This window comes from Mauremys mutica, chromosome 19, assembly GCF_020497125.1.
Source record: "Mauremys mutica isolate MM-2020 ecotype Southern chromosome 19, ASM2049712v1, whole genome shotgun sequence".
Classification (NCBI taxonomy): Eukaryota; Metazoa; Chordata; order Testudines; family Geoemydidae; genus Mauremys; species Mauremys mutica.
This window is the reverse complement of record NC_059090.1, coordinates 20,532,324-20,549,138: the sequence shown is the minus strand read 5'-3', so window position 1 is coordinate 20,549,138 and position 16,815 is coordinate 20,532,324. Positions and strand designations below refer to the sequence as shown.

Below are 16,815 nucleotides of genomic sequence, written 5' to 3'. Positions count from 1 at the left end.
AGACCTTACAGCAGCACAGCTGCAGCGGTACAGCTTTGCCTCTAAGGTCTGTAGCGTAGACATGGCCTTAATCTCTGTGGCTCTCGCTATGATGCTAAAAAACAGCAGTGTAGATGTGGTTTGGGCCCTGAAGCCTGGAGAGAAGGGTGGGCTTCAGCACTCGAGCCACATCTACACTGCAGTTTTCAGTGCTGTAGTGCAAGCCCAAGACTACAGATACAGGCGTTCAGATTTGCTGCCCCAGCTTTTAAAACATAGTGCAGCCATATCCTAAGCACCAGACCCAGGCAAGGAGCACTGGGTCTGGTGCAAGGCCTGATGTCTGAATCAAAGTCAGTAAGAACCATACTATGAACCAAAGTCAGGCCCTGTCATAAAGTAGATGCTTACTTACAAGTTCATTGTCCAGTACATTAACTTGGCAAAAACACGGTTAGCAATGCTGAAACACAGGCACTCCTAAGTACTAGGTGTTGGATATACACGTAAACACCCTCCCTGAGGATGGTACAGGGACACACTGATCCTTGATAGGATAAAGTCAGGATAATAAATGAAGAGGTTTTGATCGAAGCAGCAGGTACAAGGTGTAGGGTGGTTGGTAACCACATCAGAAGGGTAATACGTAATCTGTTTGTATAAAAGAGAAAATCATAGGAGGCGCATCTCTGTCTGGCCTAGGAGACAACAGACAGTCCCGCTCTTGACTGAACTGGCCCATTGTAATAGGCATACATATGTTAGCGTTCCTGTAGTACATATAGGGCACTAGGGCCATGCTTCGTTAGCGATAAACCTGGTTGAGCACCTTCACCACTGAACCAAGGTTGTGGTCTTTCTGGGTAATACCACTGAGGTCTGCTGGATCAGCTACCAGGGCAGAGCTAGAACAGCACATGAAGTGAGCACAGATGCACGCCAACAGACACCACTCAATTTTATCCTCGTGTTTTCTGTTAAATGGGGACACCGTTTAACCCTTGTTTGTAAAGTGCTTTGAGATGTACAGCTGAAAAATGTTGTGTCGGTGCTAATTATTATTGTTAATTCTCCTTCATGTTTCAATTAGCATACAGTAGCGGTCATACGTTAGGTCCTAAATAGTTCAAGGGTGCTGCTGCTGGGTGCTATCAGCTCCTGTCATGCTAGAACTAGCCTAATTTCAGCATAGATGAGGGAGTAATAATAAAGAGAAACTATCAAGTGCTTTGGGATCCTTCAGGAAAAAAAGATGCTACATAAATGTAAGGGTTTTCTCCAGACACCTTCTCACTGAACTACATTTAAACCAGATGTACCATCTGTCCAGAGGCAGATATGTATTAAAAGTTACTGTAGGTGATGCAAAGCACAAAACCACAAATTAACAACAGAATTGAAGCCTTAACACTGAAATTCCTTCCCACCCCCACCCCTCGGCTTCCATCGGACTTGAAGGTTTGACGTCGGAAACTGATTTTCCTTTGTTTTTGGTTTTTAGTGGTGATTATACAGTTGTTTTAAATAGATGATCCACGTCATAAATTGAAAGAAAAAGGCATGTAAGCCTTGGGTCACTTGCACAACAAACAATACTTTGCAAAATCACAATTTGTTTGGAACCATCAGAGTGAGATGTAAATGATCAGAAACTCTCAATCTGTGCAACAATCCCCTTCTTTTAATCAGGTTCTTATGATGTGGCCAGAGCTACGGGCCTGGTTTAAAAGCTCAGGGTGTGTTTACAGATATTTAAATAATAGCTAGGTAGGCGTATACCTGATTTTATGTAATGAACCATTTTCTCTAGAAAAATTAACAAAATAATTGTTTGAAGTCTTGAGTTTTACTGGAGTCCACCGGTTATGAGAAAGTAGTGGCCTTCTTTACATGCCTATTTTGTTAACATCTCAGACATGTCTCACTCACTTATGAAAGAATACCAGCAAGGAAAATAAGTCCTATGAAGCATATTTTTCACACACACAAATCAATGACCTGGATTAAGAGGGGAAATACTGCCAGATAACAAACAACTGCAATGTACTGTTTATAACCAAACAGTACATGCAGTCCTAGGCAGGAGAAGTGGTTAATAAGATTATAAACATTTTGACAGCACATAACGTATGATAAACAGTTTAGCATAAAGGAAGAAGTTTAGCTGTGCTTATTTCTGATCAGGTTCTTAAATTTGAAGATAACATTCATATCCTTTGTTAATAAACTAACAGTACATAGTGAGCCACACTCTTAGGAATTGTTTTGGGTTTACTTGTTAACCTTCACCCATACCCAAAGTCATTAAATTCTTAATTAAAAAAGGTGTGGCACAGAATTAGTCTAATTATTGTAAGAAGATTTGCTTCAGCAGTTTAGCCTTTCAATCTCCGTGCATAGGATTATCCTTGAGAAGTAGGTATTTTCCACTAGGTACGGGTATAAGCCAAAAGTGCTGTCTGAGTCAACACATCTAACACAGCCATCATAACATAGCAGAACAACCTCTTTGTATTAGGAAGACCCTCCAGCTGACACAAAAGAAACAAAACACATTTCAGGGAAGGGAGGTTGGCAAATGCTTATTACCGACCAAGAGGCATGCTCTATAGATTTTTAAGAACACTAAAGTCTTTTTGAATAGGTGCAGTGTACTATATAAGCCACAATGGACCCGGAAACAGGAGAAACAGACATATTAAAACTCCCTGCTGTCACCTAGGATTCCCTTGTTTATTTCAGCCTTCACTTATTGGAATAGGTTCTTCTGTGTGCACATGGGTATTAACCCATTTAGATGTAGGCCAGGGACTTCTTTAATATGGGCCTCTAAAACTGCCCACCGAGAGACCAGCACAACTCTCCCAGTCCTTGCCAAGACAGAAGTGAGTAAAGAAATGCAAGTTTTGAGCTCAGATCCCTTGTATGCGATCCCCAGACTAAGACAAACCTGCCAACTCGTTTTTTTAATTGAACAAAAAAAAAGAAGCATTTGTTTTGACAATACATGGCCAACGTTTACATCAAAACACAGTCAATAACACTGTTACACATAGAATATCACTCATCCCTTGCAAACATCCTTTAATTATTTGAGGCACAGAGGCCTGTTTTGACTACTCTTCTGTAATAACTTCATCCATTACCATCAGAAACAGAGAACATGAAAATGAGATTATGTTAAGAGAAAATAATCCCACACAATTTCAAAATACCTCCTCAATTATTTTATATTGGGTTTCATATCACAGGTCTTTCATCACAGAGGTTTTTTTGTTTCTAAAGGCATGTCCCCTAAAAGTCAGTGCTGGCAGATTGAGAGTTTACAGGGAGAACATTTCGCAAAAAAAAACAACCTCTGAATACAGAGCAGAAAAAGTTACAGAAAAATATTTTTCTATTGTTCTATCAAATACATTGCTTTTTCATTATACTAAAAGTTGAAAAGTTTTCTTACCCAGAAGATCCAATGCTTTTACACACACCAAGAAGAGGTCTCTTCTCAGAAAAATTATCACATTTCTGAGGGCCTGATTAGAAGAAAAACAGAAAAAGAAATCTCAATAAAAAGCATTCATTATATTTTCACCATGCTGTCTTTATTAACTAACTGCAATAAACTGACAGTTGATTAGACTTGAAAACATAATTACTATATCTTGTCAAATTTCAGAACGCTTTTTTTTAAAAACCACAAATCATTAACCTGAAAAAAAAATTCTTCTACAGAAAAAAGAACAACATTTTTAGAGCACCTTGCACAATCAAAGTATACCCAAAGGTTTTACAAAGCAAAGGGAAATATGTTGGAAGGCCAATGGCTACACAGACAAAGAGCAGCAGCCACTACAAACTCAGCAATAGGGATACATTTCACAACAAAGCCATGAACTTTAGAACAATAGTTCCTGTAAATATGGTGATAGGTGTAAATGAACAATAAAATTTGGCCAGGACATGCGGGTATTTACCCTCTCTTTTCAGAGAGTGTTATTTCTTATTAAGATCCAGTGTCAAGTAATACTAACTCCCATTTTTCTATTTTGTGAAGTTGTTCTAAAATATGAATGATGCTATTTTTGAAAGGCTTCACACATTTTTTCAATTTATTCCATTATGGTCACACACACCATAAGAGTAGTCCCTCTCTTTCTTTAGCGTCTGACAAGCTGGATGCTAATGTTTGCCTAAAACATGGCCATGCCCATCTTACATCCCTAAATTAGGCAAATTTTTCACATGTGACACAGCAGCATAAATCCCATTTTCAAAAGCAATTTAGAAAAAGTAAATCCCACTGACTTTCAGTGAGACTTAGGCTCCAGGTCACTTTTGAAAAATGGGGCATAGGCATTTTCAAAAATTTTACCTGGTGTCTAAGTAGGTTTTTATTTGACTTTATTCCATCTAATTTCTCTCCTTTGTGGAATTTTTTTCCCCCTGAGGGTACTACTGCTTTGCTGAATGTCAGGATGTTTGTCATTGAAATTAAATAACATACACACACACCAAGATGAGATACCTCAATGAGGTAAACTTCCAGATTACAAGAAAACTTTCCTCACTATAAAAATCAAACTCTTTGATCTACACCAAGTATCGGTAACACATTCTGTTCAAACCTTAATTCACAATTAATTGTATGGCTGTACTTCTATGTGAATTCATCAGAAAGGTACAACAATTAACAATATACTTTTTCACTTAGCAGTCTCTGTTAATTATTAATAGTATGGGTACATACAATTAATTTATAACATAAAACTGCTCAGCAATCTCATCTATACAAGACTAGCTCTTCCCTCCTACATGTTTGGAGTATTTATAATAGTAAATGGTTCACATCAATAATTTCACCATCAACAATAGGTTTATGAGTTACTTAAAACAGCCAAATGAATTTTCATTTCATTCTGCTCTTTCCAAGGTTTTGTATGGGTCACACCTGTATTGTATGTACTGATCTGTACATTGATAAATGAAACATGTAAAGTCTTTTTAAAAACCTGGCAACCAATTTGTTTTTTTTCCCCATTATGTGGAACAGATGAACTCCATTTGTTTCTGTTTACCTAGCCAAGCTCAATAGAAATTACATTAAGGGAGAAACCCTGGCTCCACTGAAGCCAATGAGAGTCTTGCCACTGATTTCAGTGGGGCCAGGATTTCAACTATACATACATACACAAACACACACACGCTCGAGACATCAGTTCATAAGTTTCTATACAGTCAAACTCTAAGTTTGAGTATAAACTTTTTATTTTAATAAGGAGAATTACAAAGGAAAGAATTTTAGAACATACAAAAATGGATTATAGGGGAAAACATTTGCACAGAATCAACAGAATCATCATCAATATCTGCAACATATTTGTAAAAATTGTACAGTGGGTGCTTCAGCTTCTAATTTCAGATGTTTAAGACTTGAGCTCATGTTTCAAAAAATTTCCATTATCTACTTCAAATTTATACTTTCAGGATGTAACTATTAATACTCTAGAAAAATCATTAGTATAAGGACCTTGCAGTGCATGAAATCAGGTTAACAGCAGTCCTGTTCATGAGATTGCAAGCAGCAACATGTGTTGTTCTCCATGATGCTTAATGCATCAGCACCCCCCTGTCATTCTGGGGGGGGGAACGTTTAATCCTTCAAGTTATGGTGGATTAATTTTTTATATATAAAATTGTGTTTATTCACATGTGCAATATACTGATGCTATACACACCTGCTCCACACAGTGTTTAACAGAATGTATCTGATGATTGAAATGAAAAACAGCTAGCCAAATCCATCAAATATAAAAAGTATTGCAATCCTGTTGCAAAGTCCTTTTCTTAAACTCCTTTTATTCTAAATCCTTTTAATTCTGTCATATAACACTACCGCATTTATAAAAAGCTGAAAATCCTGATAAATCACACAATTAAAGTAATGAAAACTGCCTTTCCTGCCAACAAGGCACCACCTTATCTGCAACTCCATTTAGCTAAATGATAAAAAAAAATTCTGTCATTGGCATATTTGAAAATATGCAAAACAAATTCCCTTGACTAGATGAAAAATAATATAAAGCAACTTCCAGATCTCCATGAAGTCAAAAAGTTTTCCACGTACTAATATAGTTCACTTGTTCAGATGAGCTCATGTACTGTACTACCAATGAGATGAAAGTCCTGCTGGCAGCTTAATAATGCCAATAATCACAAAATATACTTTTTCAAGAGATAAAGCAGCATAACCCAAAGGGAGCTCAGCACTATGGCTCCCATTAACTTTCCATGAGAGTTGTGTGTGCCCAGCACCTCAGAAAATTAGTACACTAGCATCTCTGAATGTTTTCTCTCAATAAAAACAGGGCAATGTACTTTTGCTGGGTACTCAGCAGTGATGGTGCTTGCCAAAAGTCACTTCATTACTTTCACCTACCTCATTGATTTGTAAAGCATTTTACTGTAGCTTGAGTAAGAAATGCACTATATAATGCCAAGTACTATTCTATTTAGCAATGGCAAGTATGCTTTGAAAATACACTATGTAGGTTCACTCTTATCTCTTCATTATCTATCGGTTTGATGCCAGTTCTATTCAGGTCCTTATACTGCTGTCATCAGCATAGTATCCCAGAGCTTCCCCGAAATGCACTAAGCAACTTGACTAGCATTCGTTACACATGGTTCTCTTTCTCCCATTTTTTCTCCAAAGGAAAAATGAGACGCTCTGTTTTTGTTTCGTCTTTATTTCATGTCTGCTGTGTTATGCACATTTATTATTGATGGCAAGGTTTTAAAAGTGAGCCTTACAGTTAGAAAGGAAAGCAGTGAGGTTTGCCGTGGTTCTTAAAACCTGTGGGAGTTCACTCCCCAGCCTGAGACCACTCCCTGAGAATACTGTCTCCTGCACAGACTAGCTTTACCCTCGTGGACAGCTCCGTCTTGCCTGGTAAGTGTAGCTGCTGATCACAGTCCCCGAGTTTTTGGTGATCTTTTAGGTATAGTGAGACCAGGTCATTGAGCATCTTAAACATAAATGGCAGAGATCTTGAATTTGACTTGATATTCTATGGGAAGCCAGTACAGAGTGGAGGACAGGCCTGATGTGTTCAGATTGCAAGCTCTTTGGGGCATGAATCACACCTTTTTGTTCTGTGGTATACAATGCCAAGCACAGCAGGGCCCTGATCCATGACTGGGGCTCCTAGGTGTTATGGTAATACATAAATAATGTGCTCACACAGTAGCCCATGTTGCTGAGATATGGTCCTACATTCAGTACTAGCTAGAGTTTCCTAAGGGTTGCTGGCTTCATCTCCAGAGTCAAAGACACAAATAGCACAGAACTGAAAAATTTTGAGTATCTTTCTTTATTAAAGAAAAGTTCAACCCAACACGTTTTCCATACACAGAAACAATATATCCTGGAAAATGGATCTATTTACAGAGGGAACTTACATTTGGTTAATAAATAAAACAAATATATGTTTGAATGTCTTGTACAGCATTGAGCCCATGCATGTTAAACAATAATATTCACAAGTCAGTATAGTTCCCATCTTTCAAAATTTCTCTACTCTTTCATGCTGAACTTTTATTTTCTTTACTCCTGAACTTGACTCAGAGTTCCTGTATGGAAAACATTCATTTTCAGCAAATATGAAGAACTGTAAAGGGCCAAAGAACGTACATTCAAGTGACCAAAGTCCACCTACTCTAGGCTCCCAACTTCTCAACCATCGTCTTTCTTGGGGAGAGGCCCACATCTCTCCCCCTGACGAGGACCAAGGATTTTCCTGGCTGCACAGTTCCCCGTCTACACTGTGGTATCTCCAGCCAGCCAGACTGCCTAAACAAGCCAGCACCCTGTATTTTGCTTTCTCTCCAAAGGCTACGAACAGCATAATTGTTCACAGCTATAAATTGCCACACAGCTCTTTGTAAGCAAGAGCATTTATTCTTAATGTGAAAGCATTCCAGAGAAAACATATTAAAAACAATAAAAACCTACATGTGCCCTAAAAAGCTTATCAGAGGTCACTACAACTCCAACCTTGGGCTCTGGCAGATGTCAGTTCTTCCAACCCTTTCACAAGGATTGGGGAGGCCCCCGCCTTGGGCAGAAGGTCGTGTCCATTTGCTGGGTCAGAACAAAGGCACTGAGTCAGTTTAAACTCAGGCTCTTTATCCAAAAGTCCTTGCTCTGTCTGTTAGTCTCTGGAGAAACCATTATATGCAAACTTCCCCTAGAGATGATACTTCTGTACGTGGGAGGGTTTAACAACATGGCTGATTTACCTTAATCACCACTCACTGTCTTTAGTACCTAGATGCTGCAGTAGCCCTCTCCCATGGTGTACAACAGTGGTTTTCAGTATTGGGTTGCAGAATGGAAGGCACTGGGTCACAGCAGCTCTGTTAAAAGTCCCGTCAGCAGTGCTGCTCGGCTAAGGCAGGCTAGCTCCTACCTGTTCTGAACCGCGCTGCGCCCTGGAAGCGGCCAGCAGCAGGTCCAGCTCCTAGATGGGGGTGCTATGGAGCGCCGCACACTGCCTCCACCCCGAGCACCAGCTCTGCACTTCCACTGACCGGGTCCCGGCCAATGGCATCTGGGGTGGGGCGGTGCCTGCAGGTGACAGCCGCTTGCGCACCTCTGCCTAGGAGCCAGACCTGCTGCTGGACGCTTCCGGGGTGCAGTGTGGAAGTGTACCTTAGCACCCCCACTGTGCTGCTGACTGGGAGCCGCTTGAGGAAAGCCTGTGCCCCAATCCCATGCCCCAACCTGCTGCCCCAGCCTGGAGTTCCCCCCCAAACCCAGAGCCCCTTCCTGCACCCCAAACCCTTTATCCCTGGCCCACTCCAGAGCCTGCACCCCCAGCCCACAGCCCTGACCCCCTACCATACTCCAACCCCCTGCCCCAGCCCAGAGCTCCCTCCTACACCCTGAACCCCTCATTCCTGGCCCAACCCTACAGCCCTCACCCCCAACCCTCTGCCCCAGTCTCGAGCCCCTTCCACACCCCAAACCCTTATCCCCAACTCCGCTGGGTCACGGGCAACAATTTTCTTCAACTGGGTTGCCAGAAAAAAAATTTGAAAACCACTGGTGTACAACACAATCACACATACACCATTCATTTAAACAATGGGCCCCAAGGATACTTAAACTTAATTCAATAAGGTCTCCCAACGATATGCAGGAAATTGCCATATCTGTCATGCATTATTATTTATAATCTCTCTCAGTAGACAGCACCTAGATCTCTTCCAGGGAATCAAACATTAGGCTTAGTTTTTAACCCAAATTTAAAATGGCTTTCTTGGCCTAAAACAGGAGTTTAAATAGCATTTTCTCTGAGCTATTCAGACAGAGATCCCTGTCCAGCCACAATAGAATCATGAGGTAAAAAATATGTTAAATTCTGGAAAACAATTTTCACTTATTACTTCAGACTAATTACAGAGGAACAGAACTAGAACATATGGTAAAAATTTCCAAGCATTTTCTGCACTTCAAACTCCTTTATGTGTTATGGCATATTTAGCTAGCAAAATAAAGGTTTGGTGATGAACCAGAAACTTCATCTTCTGAAACCCACAATAGTAAGGCTTTTTTGTTAAATTACAAACAATTTCTGCCAGAGCCTAAAAGACCTACTTTTTATTTTAACAACCCAGTCCACTTTTCTCTAAGCAGTAAGCTTCAATATTTATTACAGAAAAAAATATATTTAAGGTGTTGAAATTTGATTTTGTTGAATTTGTGTCATATAAATGGAGGAAGTCATGCATAAACTAGAAAATCTATTAATCACTTTCCAAAACCTCCCCCTATCTCAAAGTAAAATGATTCAGACCATGAGGATCCCTTTTGATAGTCAACTCTCACTGGGAAATCTGTTCAATCAAGGAAATCTAGTCACCAAAGAAAAAAGGAAATCTTATTTATACTAGGCGATCAATTAGACAGCAGAGGTGTGGCACTAACAAACTTGCAGAAGGTGAGTTATGGTTCTAAAACTGTAATTTACATGACAATATTTAAATAAAGGAGAAAATCAAATAGCTACGCACTCCATTAGTAAGGAACATAGAAATATGAAAGAAAAACACACATCCAAAACTGTAAGATAGGGGGAGTTGCAGCACTAAAATATTTAGCATACATAGTGGCCTTGCTAAAGTTATTAAGATTAAGTCCTTTAAGGAATACAGACACCTGCAAATTATGTCTGTATGTACTACTTGCGTATATGTTTAATTAAATTTATCTTGTTCATCTTATTTCTCTAATTCACTTAATTTCACCTTAGCAAGTAGGTTAGATTATGGTAGGCGGTACCTTAAAACCTTGTTGCTCCAAAAGGACAAAAATTGTTACGTTTTGAAATTAAGTTATGAAATGTATAGCATTTCACAGATTAGTTTGTAGTAAAACTACTTCTCTAAGCAATATTAAGTTGCGTGTCTTGTTCTCTGACAAGGATCTGCATCTGCTCTGTCAGAAGGATTGATTCAAAAATTATGCCCATAGATGTCCTGCATAGTAAAAATCTGATCTTAAATCTTTGCCTTCAAAGTGCTTATAACACAATTGCATGAGCATCAGCAATTCTGCAAGCATCTATAAAAGCCTTTGTACAAATGGAATATACCCTGTGATTGACTCCTCTCGGTGGCAGGCATTGCCTTCTAATCTTGGAAATTGTGCACTCAAACATTAAAAGGCCAGACAGATTTGTGTGTTCTGCCTATTTTTTCCACTGAGGATAAGAGTTTTGCTGACAATATCCCAGTTTACTGCATAGTACAATTGGATGACATTCCTTTGACTCCTCAGTGAGGAAGACATTGTTCTAGCTCCTTTGATTTTCTTAAGAGCCTAGCTTAATACTGAAGTTAACTTGCTCTCCACAAACTGGATTCTTTTATCCACCTCATATCAGTCTTCCAGGTCAGATATCATCATCTTCACATTCTCAGGCATGACTGCATTAGTGGCAAGCGAAGATTACATAAAAATGATTGCAGACTGCACATTTCAGTATGTTTACTGTCCAGAAGTTCCTTAGCTGTAATATCCACCAGACTTGCTGAAAAATGAACCAGACAAATTATATAAAAGGAAAAAGTTCTTTGTAGGAATCAGTAGGATCTATGCATACAGACTGATTTCTATGTATTTTTGCTGACGTAGTCTAAATTTGTTGGAAGACACTATACATTCCTGAGAGCCAAGAGAGTAAAAAGACAGTTGCAAGAGAGAGCACTGTAGTGGGCTCAAGAATGTTTGGATGCTTTTTTTCCCCTAAATTCAGCCACCTTCCTTCCAAGATGATCCTCAAAGAGTCAGTGGGCAAATGAAAAAGGGCAGCCAGGACCAAGGCAGCATCAGAAGACTGAGGGCATCAGACAAGTTGGCCACCAGTCAGAAGGATACAGAACGGCAGAGAAAACTCTTTTTAACCTGCTCTAGTTCTGAACTCAAAAGTCAAAGAATTTTAATCAGAGACAAAAACCATGCACTCTTACAGATATCTGCACTTTCCTTCTGAGACACAACAGTTTTATTCTTAGTCAATACAGCAAATAGTTTCTACCAAAGCACAAGACAATAACTTTGAAATATTTGTTAGTGATAACTAAATGTTACTATTAGAGGAAAGAGACGTACATTATTTGAGAAAATGTTGCTTAGAAGGAAATAGTCTACATTTTTTAGTTACATTCAACCAAAGCTAGAGTCACATGAGCCTGGTGCAGTTAAAGTTGGAGCCCTGTGGGCCTAATGAACCAATGTGATGTTTCTAAAAGTGAAATGGCAGCAGAATGGGAGGGCCAGACCACTTTTGAATATTAATATTTTTACATTGGTGTAAACATAAAAAAGCACTCCAATGTTTTTTCTATACAGCTTATAAAAGGCTTACTTGCTATGTCAGAATTCTATTCTATAATTTCTCTAACCCACCTACATCAGAATTCTATTCTATAATGTCTCTAACCCACCTACATCAGACTTCATTCTACCACAATCAACCCTACACCACGTACAAAACACCAAAGCTTAAAAACACACCTGCACAAGCCACTTAGCTCTAGCCAATTCTAGCTACAAACTGCTACTGTTTGGTCAGCTTGTAGGGTGGGTTTTTGTATTGTACACGCTTGGCAATTATTTTGGCCTTAAAAGACTTAAAACCACTAAGCCACCCAAGTGGCTGAATATATATAATATTAACATCTGCCTTCCTTTAGAGAGCAACCTAAATATTATAGTTTCTTTCAGTATTCTTGCAGATTAAGCCAAATCAGCTTTTGAGGTTCACAGTAAAAACATTTAAAAATATAAACAGAAGTCAGAGATGCAGGTAATACGTGTTAAAATTGCAATAAAATTTGAACTTGTATAATGAAATCGTTTTCAAGTGAAAAACTAGTTTGTAACTCAGTTAATTCTAACTTCTGAAATTAATTCTAGTTTTAAGAGTTTGTTTTACAATGTTCCTTGGTTCACATTTCTTTTAAAACTTAAGTAGCTTGATACTTTCCATTATTCTTTGTTTACAATTTTTGTTCTCCTTGGTAAATCTGATGAACCACAAATAATCATTCTGCACTGTGTGTTTTTTTAAAAACAAAAACTCATGCAAGTAGCATAATACAGAAATTGGAAAAAATAGAACTGAATTAAATTTGATGAATTTGTGTTCATAACAGCGAAGGCTAGGAATATATGGAACAGCCAATGGCTCAAGCCAAGTTCTACACACAACTCTGCCAACACGTCAGTCCTAAACTACCACACTCTGTGCTATTCCAGTGTCAGGACTGGACTTTCCAGACTATGGAATACTAATTGCTCAGCTGAGATTTACACCCTGTGCAAACCCATTGAATTCAAAGGGTTTAAGCAAATATTCTGGCTCAGTAAACACAGGATTTTCACAGACTGGGATAAGTAAGAAGGGGGGAAAATAAGATATTCTACCAAACTAATCCACTTCATAGAGCAAGTATATTCTTATTCTGCTACAAAAACTGTAAGAAGCCATGTATGTTATCTCAACTGTCAATATTTACAACTACAGCATGGTCCTCAAAGTGAGTAGAGAGGTAAAGAACAATCACACTTATGAAATCTGCTGTAGCAACTTCTTAATAACTTCATCGTATCAACCAGAATTTATAAGTCGTACATAGGTTCCCCAAATTCTCACAGGAAACCAGTTAACAGAGAACTGCAGCAGTTCCAAAAGGAAGTGATTAAGGCATGAGTAAGAATTTTGGAAGAAGTGATGAAAACACTTAACCTGTGTTACATAAAGAGTATGAGAAATTGGACTAATGTAGTTAAATGGAACCACTATATATTATGGGTGGGGGAGCCTAATATAGAGCAATTTCAGTAAGGAGGAGAAGGCCACAAAATCTTATCAGAGCAAATGAGAAAAGTTAATATTCCCTGATTTTTGCTTTTTATTCCCAGGCTACCCAACCTATGACAGTGTTACCAACTATTTCCATTTCACTGGGAGAGTAAATTAAATTTAACTGGCAGAGCCTCAGCCTCATCTTGCTTTACATCTACCATGTAATGTTTTCCCACTCCCACCCTAACAAACAGGAAGTCAGACCAATTTGTCTTCAAACATGTCTTCAAACATACCATTTCCCCTGCATGTCTGAACAGACAAGGAGAAATTCCGAGCCCTCAGAAAACTAGACACCTTTACACATATGGAATAAGTACTCAAATCATTCCCAGCACTAGGATTAAAACAGTGAGGAACTGGGTAGGTTAAGAAGCTGTGCCAACCCCCAGATGCAGCATGCAGTCATGCAAAATGTCTAGGCCTAGGATTCTTATTCTAAAGACTGGTAGCATCAAGAAAGATGTCCTCATAGTCTGATTATTAGCCAGACAACTCTACTTCCTCCTGTAAGCCTGAAAATTGGTCAGAGTAATATTTCAGTCTCCAAAAAGGCCATCTATATTCCGAGGTGCAGAGAATAATCACAACCAGACCTGCTGTTGGAGGCCAAAAGGATTTAAATGGAATGGGAAGAGATGAATTGGTTTCCTGATTATTTTATGATCCAATTAAAAATCTGACTTTTTGAAGAAGGCAAAGCTTGGATGCCTTATAATACAGATTCCTTTCTCCAAGGCTACAGAAACCATGGCTACATACTGATGTAATAATATCAATAAGAAATAACTGCTGTATTATCTATTTTGGTGTATAGTTTGAAAAATGCACAAACTACTCCTATTTGGACCAGTTTATATACATATTCAGACTCACCATCTTGATAAAGCAACACCACACTTGACACTAGCTCTAGTCTGAACAGGTGGATAGAAAAAGAGACAGGTTAGCATACTGTATACAACCTTTCCCTGCATCTGTCTTCTTTCTGGGTATCACAATGTTCAAGTGGATAACCAATATATCTGATCTTCTCTGACACTGCCGAGAGACAATCCATCTTGTCTTTCAGATTGAAGTACTAGTTACTAGTACTTAGGTTCTGTACTAGCTGTGATTTCTATCATTACTGTCCACAATGTGCTAGACACTCTCCACAAATCCTGTCCAAGAATAGCCTATATTCTAAAAACAACGAGGCTACCACTCTGAAACCTATGTTGTAAGAAACCCATCAGCTCACTATGGTAGCTACAGCCAAGAGTATTCACTGCTGGAAAAGAAAAGGTTTGCCTGGGCAGTTCTAGCCTCTTATAAGACTGAGATGATGCTGATTGATGGAATAAGCATTTTGAGAAACAGATGACATTTATAACTTCTCCTTTGTTTGTCAGTCTCTGCTGAGCTTTTGCAAAGGTGGTTCATTATGTCAGGGTCAGGAAGTTAGTTACCACAGTCAGCACTGTTCCTGGATTCACAGACAGCAGAGGTGGCCAAGAACATTTTTCACTTTCAGCTGGCCAAGAGACAGATACATGCCTCTTTAGTTACCCATGTCTCTGTTATCTCAAGGCTAGACTACCGTCATGAACTTCAACTGAGGTGAACCTTCAAGGCTACCCTTAAGCTTCAACTACAGCAGAATGTGTCTGCATATTTGTGGGCAAGGTGGGCTTGGAAAGCACATTTTCATTACTCATGTATACCCCATACTTCACTGACGTCCATTTCACTTCTAGCTCAAATTCAAAGTACTATGACCTCTAACTTCTTCCAGTCTGTCCTGTTACAATTCTTATATTTAACCATTCACAGTTCATCTGTGTGTCTCAAGAGTAAGACTCGAGCCAGAAGTTTGCAATAGTGGATGCTTGCCTTTGAAATCTGCTCTTGAAGGAAACACGTTTAAGCTTGAGCTTTGCCACATTTTGAGCACAAGATAAGTCACCTTTGTCCAGGCTTTCCGCTAACTATACTCTGAAATCCCTGGTACTTATTACTAGCAGATTTTTCTCAATCTTTGTGCTTTAAAGTTAGCAACTACAGTGCTGCAAGTTCAGAGTATACAGTAAATATCTATGTATCTGGCAAAGTGGAATCACATAAATCTGATACTAACTTTAATAATATGTACAAATAAAAAATAATATAAATGAATATAGATAGACTACGGAAACTAGCCATCTTCTGTATTTTTTTTATACATTTGAGCAATAAGGAAATGGAGAAAAGGCACAGTACAGTCTAGCTCAGGGCCCATTTTTCTTAAAGATAATAATTTTCATGTGTGTTAATCAACGAGAACAAAGATTTAAAAAATTATAGTTTCTTTAAAAAAAAAATTTAAATGTTTAAACACTTCTCGAAGTTTGAAAGCATCATGAAAAAACTGATTTGACATTGAAGACTTGTTCCTATCCTCAAATAATAGAAAATGTTAAAATGCACAGGCACACATTGCCATGTAACTTAATAAAACAGATTTTATGAGGTCTTCTTTAATTCTTTGAAACAGTACTATATTATGGTGTGAAAAACATGATGCAACAGGGAATCAAACATCAAAGGATTACAGTACTTTAACAAAATAGTCCACAAACTATTAAGTTGTACTGCTGAAAAAGTGAGTTAAAACCATGAACTTTTCCTTTCACACCTGGGAATGAGTTTCTTATCACAAACTGAGATCTATTTCTAGGAACGTGCCAAATTCATCCACCATGAGCCTCACATTCAACAATTCCCTTTTTACATCTTTACAGTAAAACTGTGTTTGAGCGTTGCAGATAATAATCAGCTTCTCCTTCACAAATGCATTTTATTTTGTTCAGAATCATTAAAGCTTGTGTGTTAGTTGTCTAAGGCCTCTTATTACAGTTTTACTTTTGTCTGATTCCAGATATTGATCAATAATATATCTGTGTATTTTTAATCAGATTTACTTTAGACCAAGCCATGTAAAAAGAGACCAAAACATGTTTTTAAAAGGTTTAACTTAATTTAATACAAACTAATTTGAATAGCTTTCTGATGTAGCAACGATCATTGTTAAATGCTAAATATAAGCAGTTTAGAGAGAGAACAACTGCCCAATAGAATGCATAAGTAGTAGTTTAGTTTGTTTGCTAGATTGTACAACACAAAGCATTTTTCTACCCTCAGTAAAAAACAGAACTTGTTGGAATTCTAACTATTGCTTCCTTCACTTGCAGTTACACTTCTTTCCCCCTTTTTTCCTTTTTTAAAAGGACGTAGGGATCCAATATTTGATGACACAGAAAAGACCAAAATAGCCGTAGTTTGTCAGCTAATTACAAAGTTGACAATGTTCCCATAAAGAAAAAGTCCTGCACACATTTTAAATGTGTGCCTGTGTATTAAATTCTAACAGTAGGTTGCTACTGCT

General features: G+C 38.3%; 1 protein-coding gene across 9 annotated transcripts in view; it reads right to left on the bottom strand.

Moving 5' to 3' along the window:
* The window catches only part of BCAS3 (BCAS3 microtubule associated cell migration factor), a 482,555-nt gene that overhangs the window by 438,054 nt on the left and 27,686 nt on the right, over window positions 1-16,815 (bottom strand). For all 9 annotated transcript variants that reach the window (XM_044993805.1, XM_044993810.1, XM_044993811.1 and 6 more), the window contains exon 7: window positions 3,437-3,509. In XM_044993805.1, the coding sequence (XP_044849740.1) occupies window positions 3,437-3,509 (73 nt within the window). The remainder of the gene's footprint in view (window positions 1-3,436; window positions 3,510-16,815) is intronic.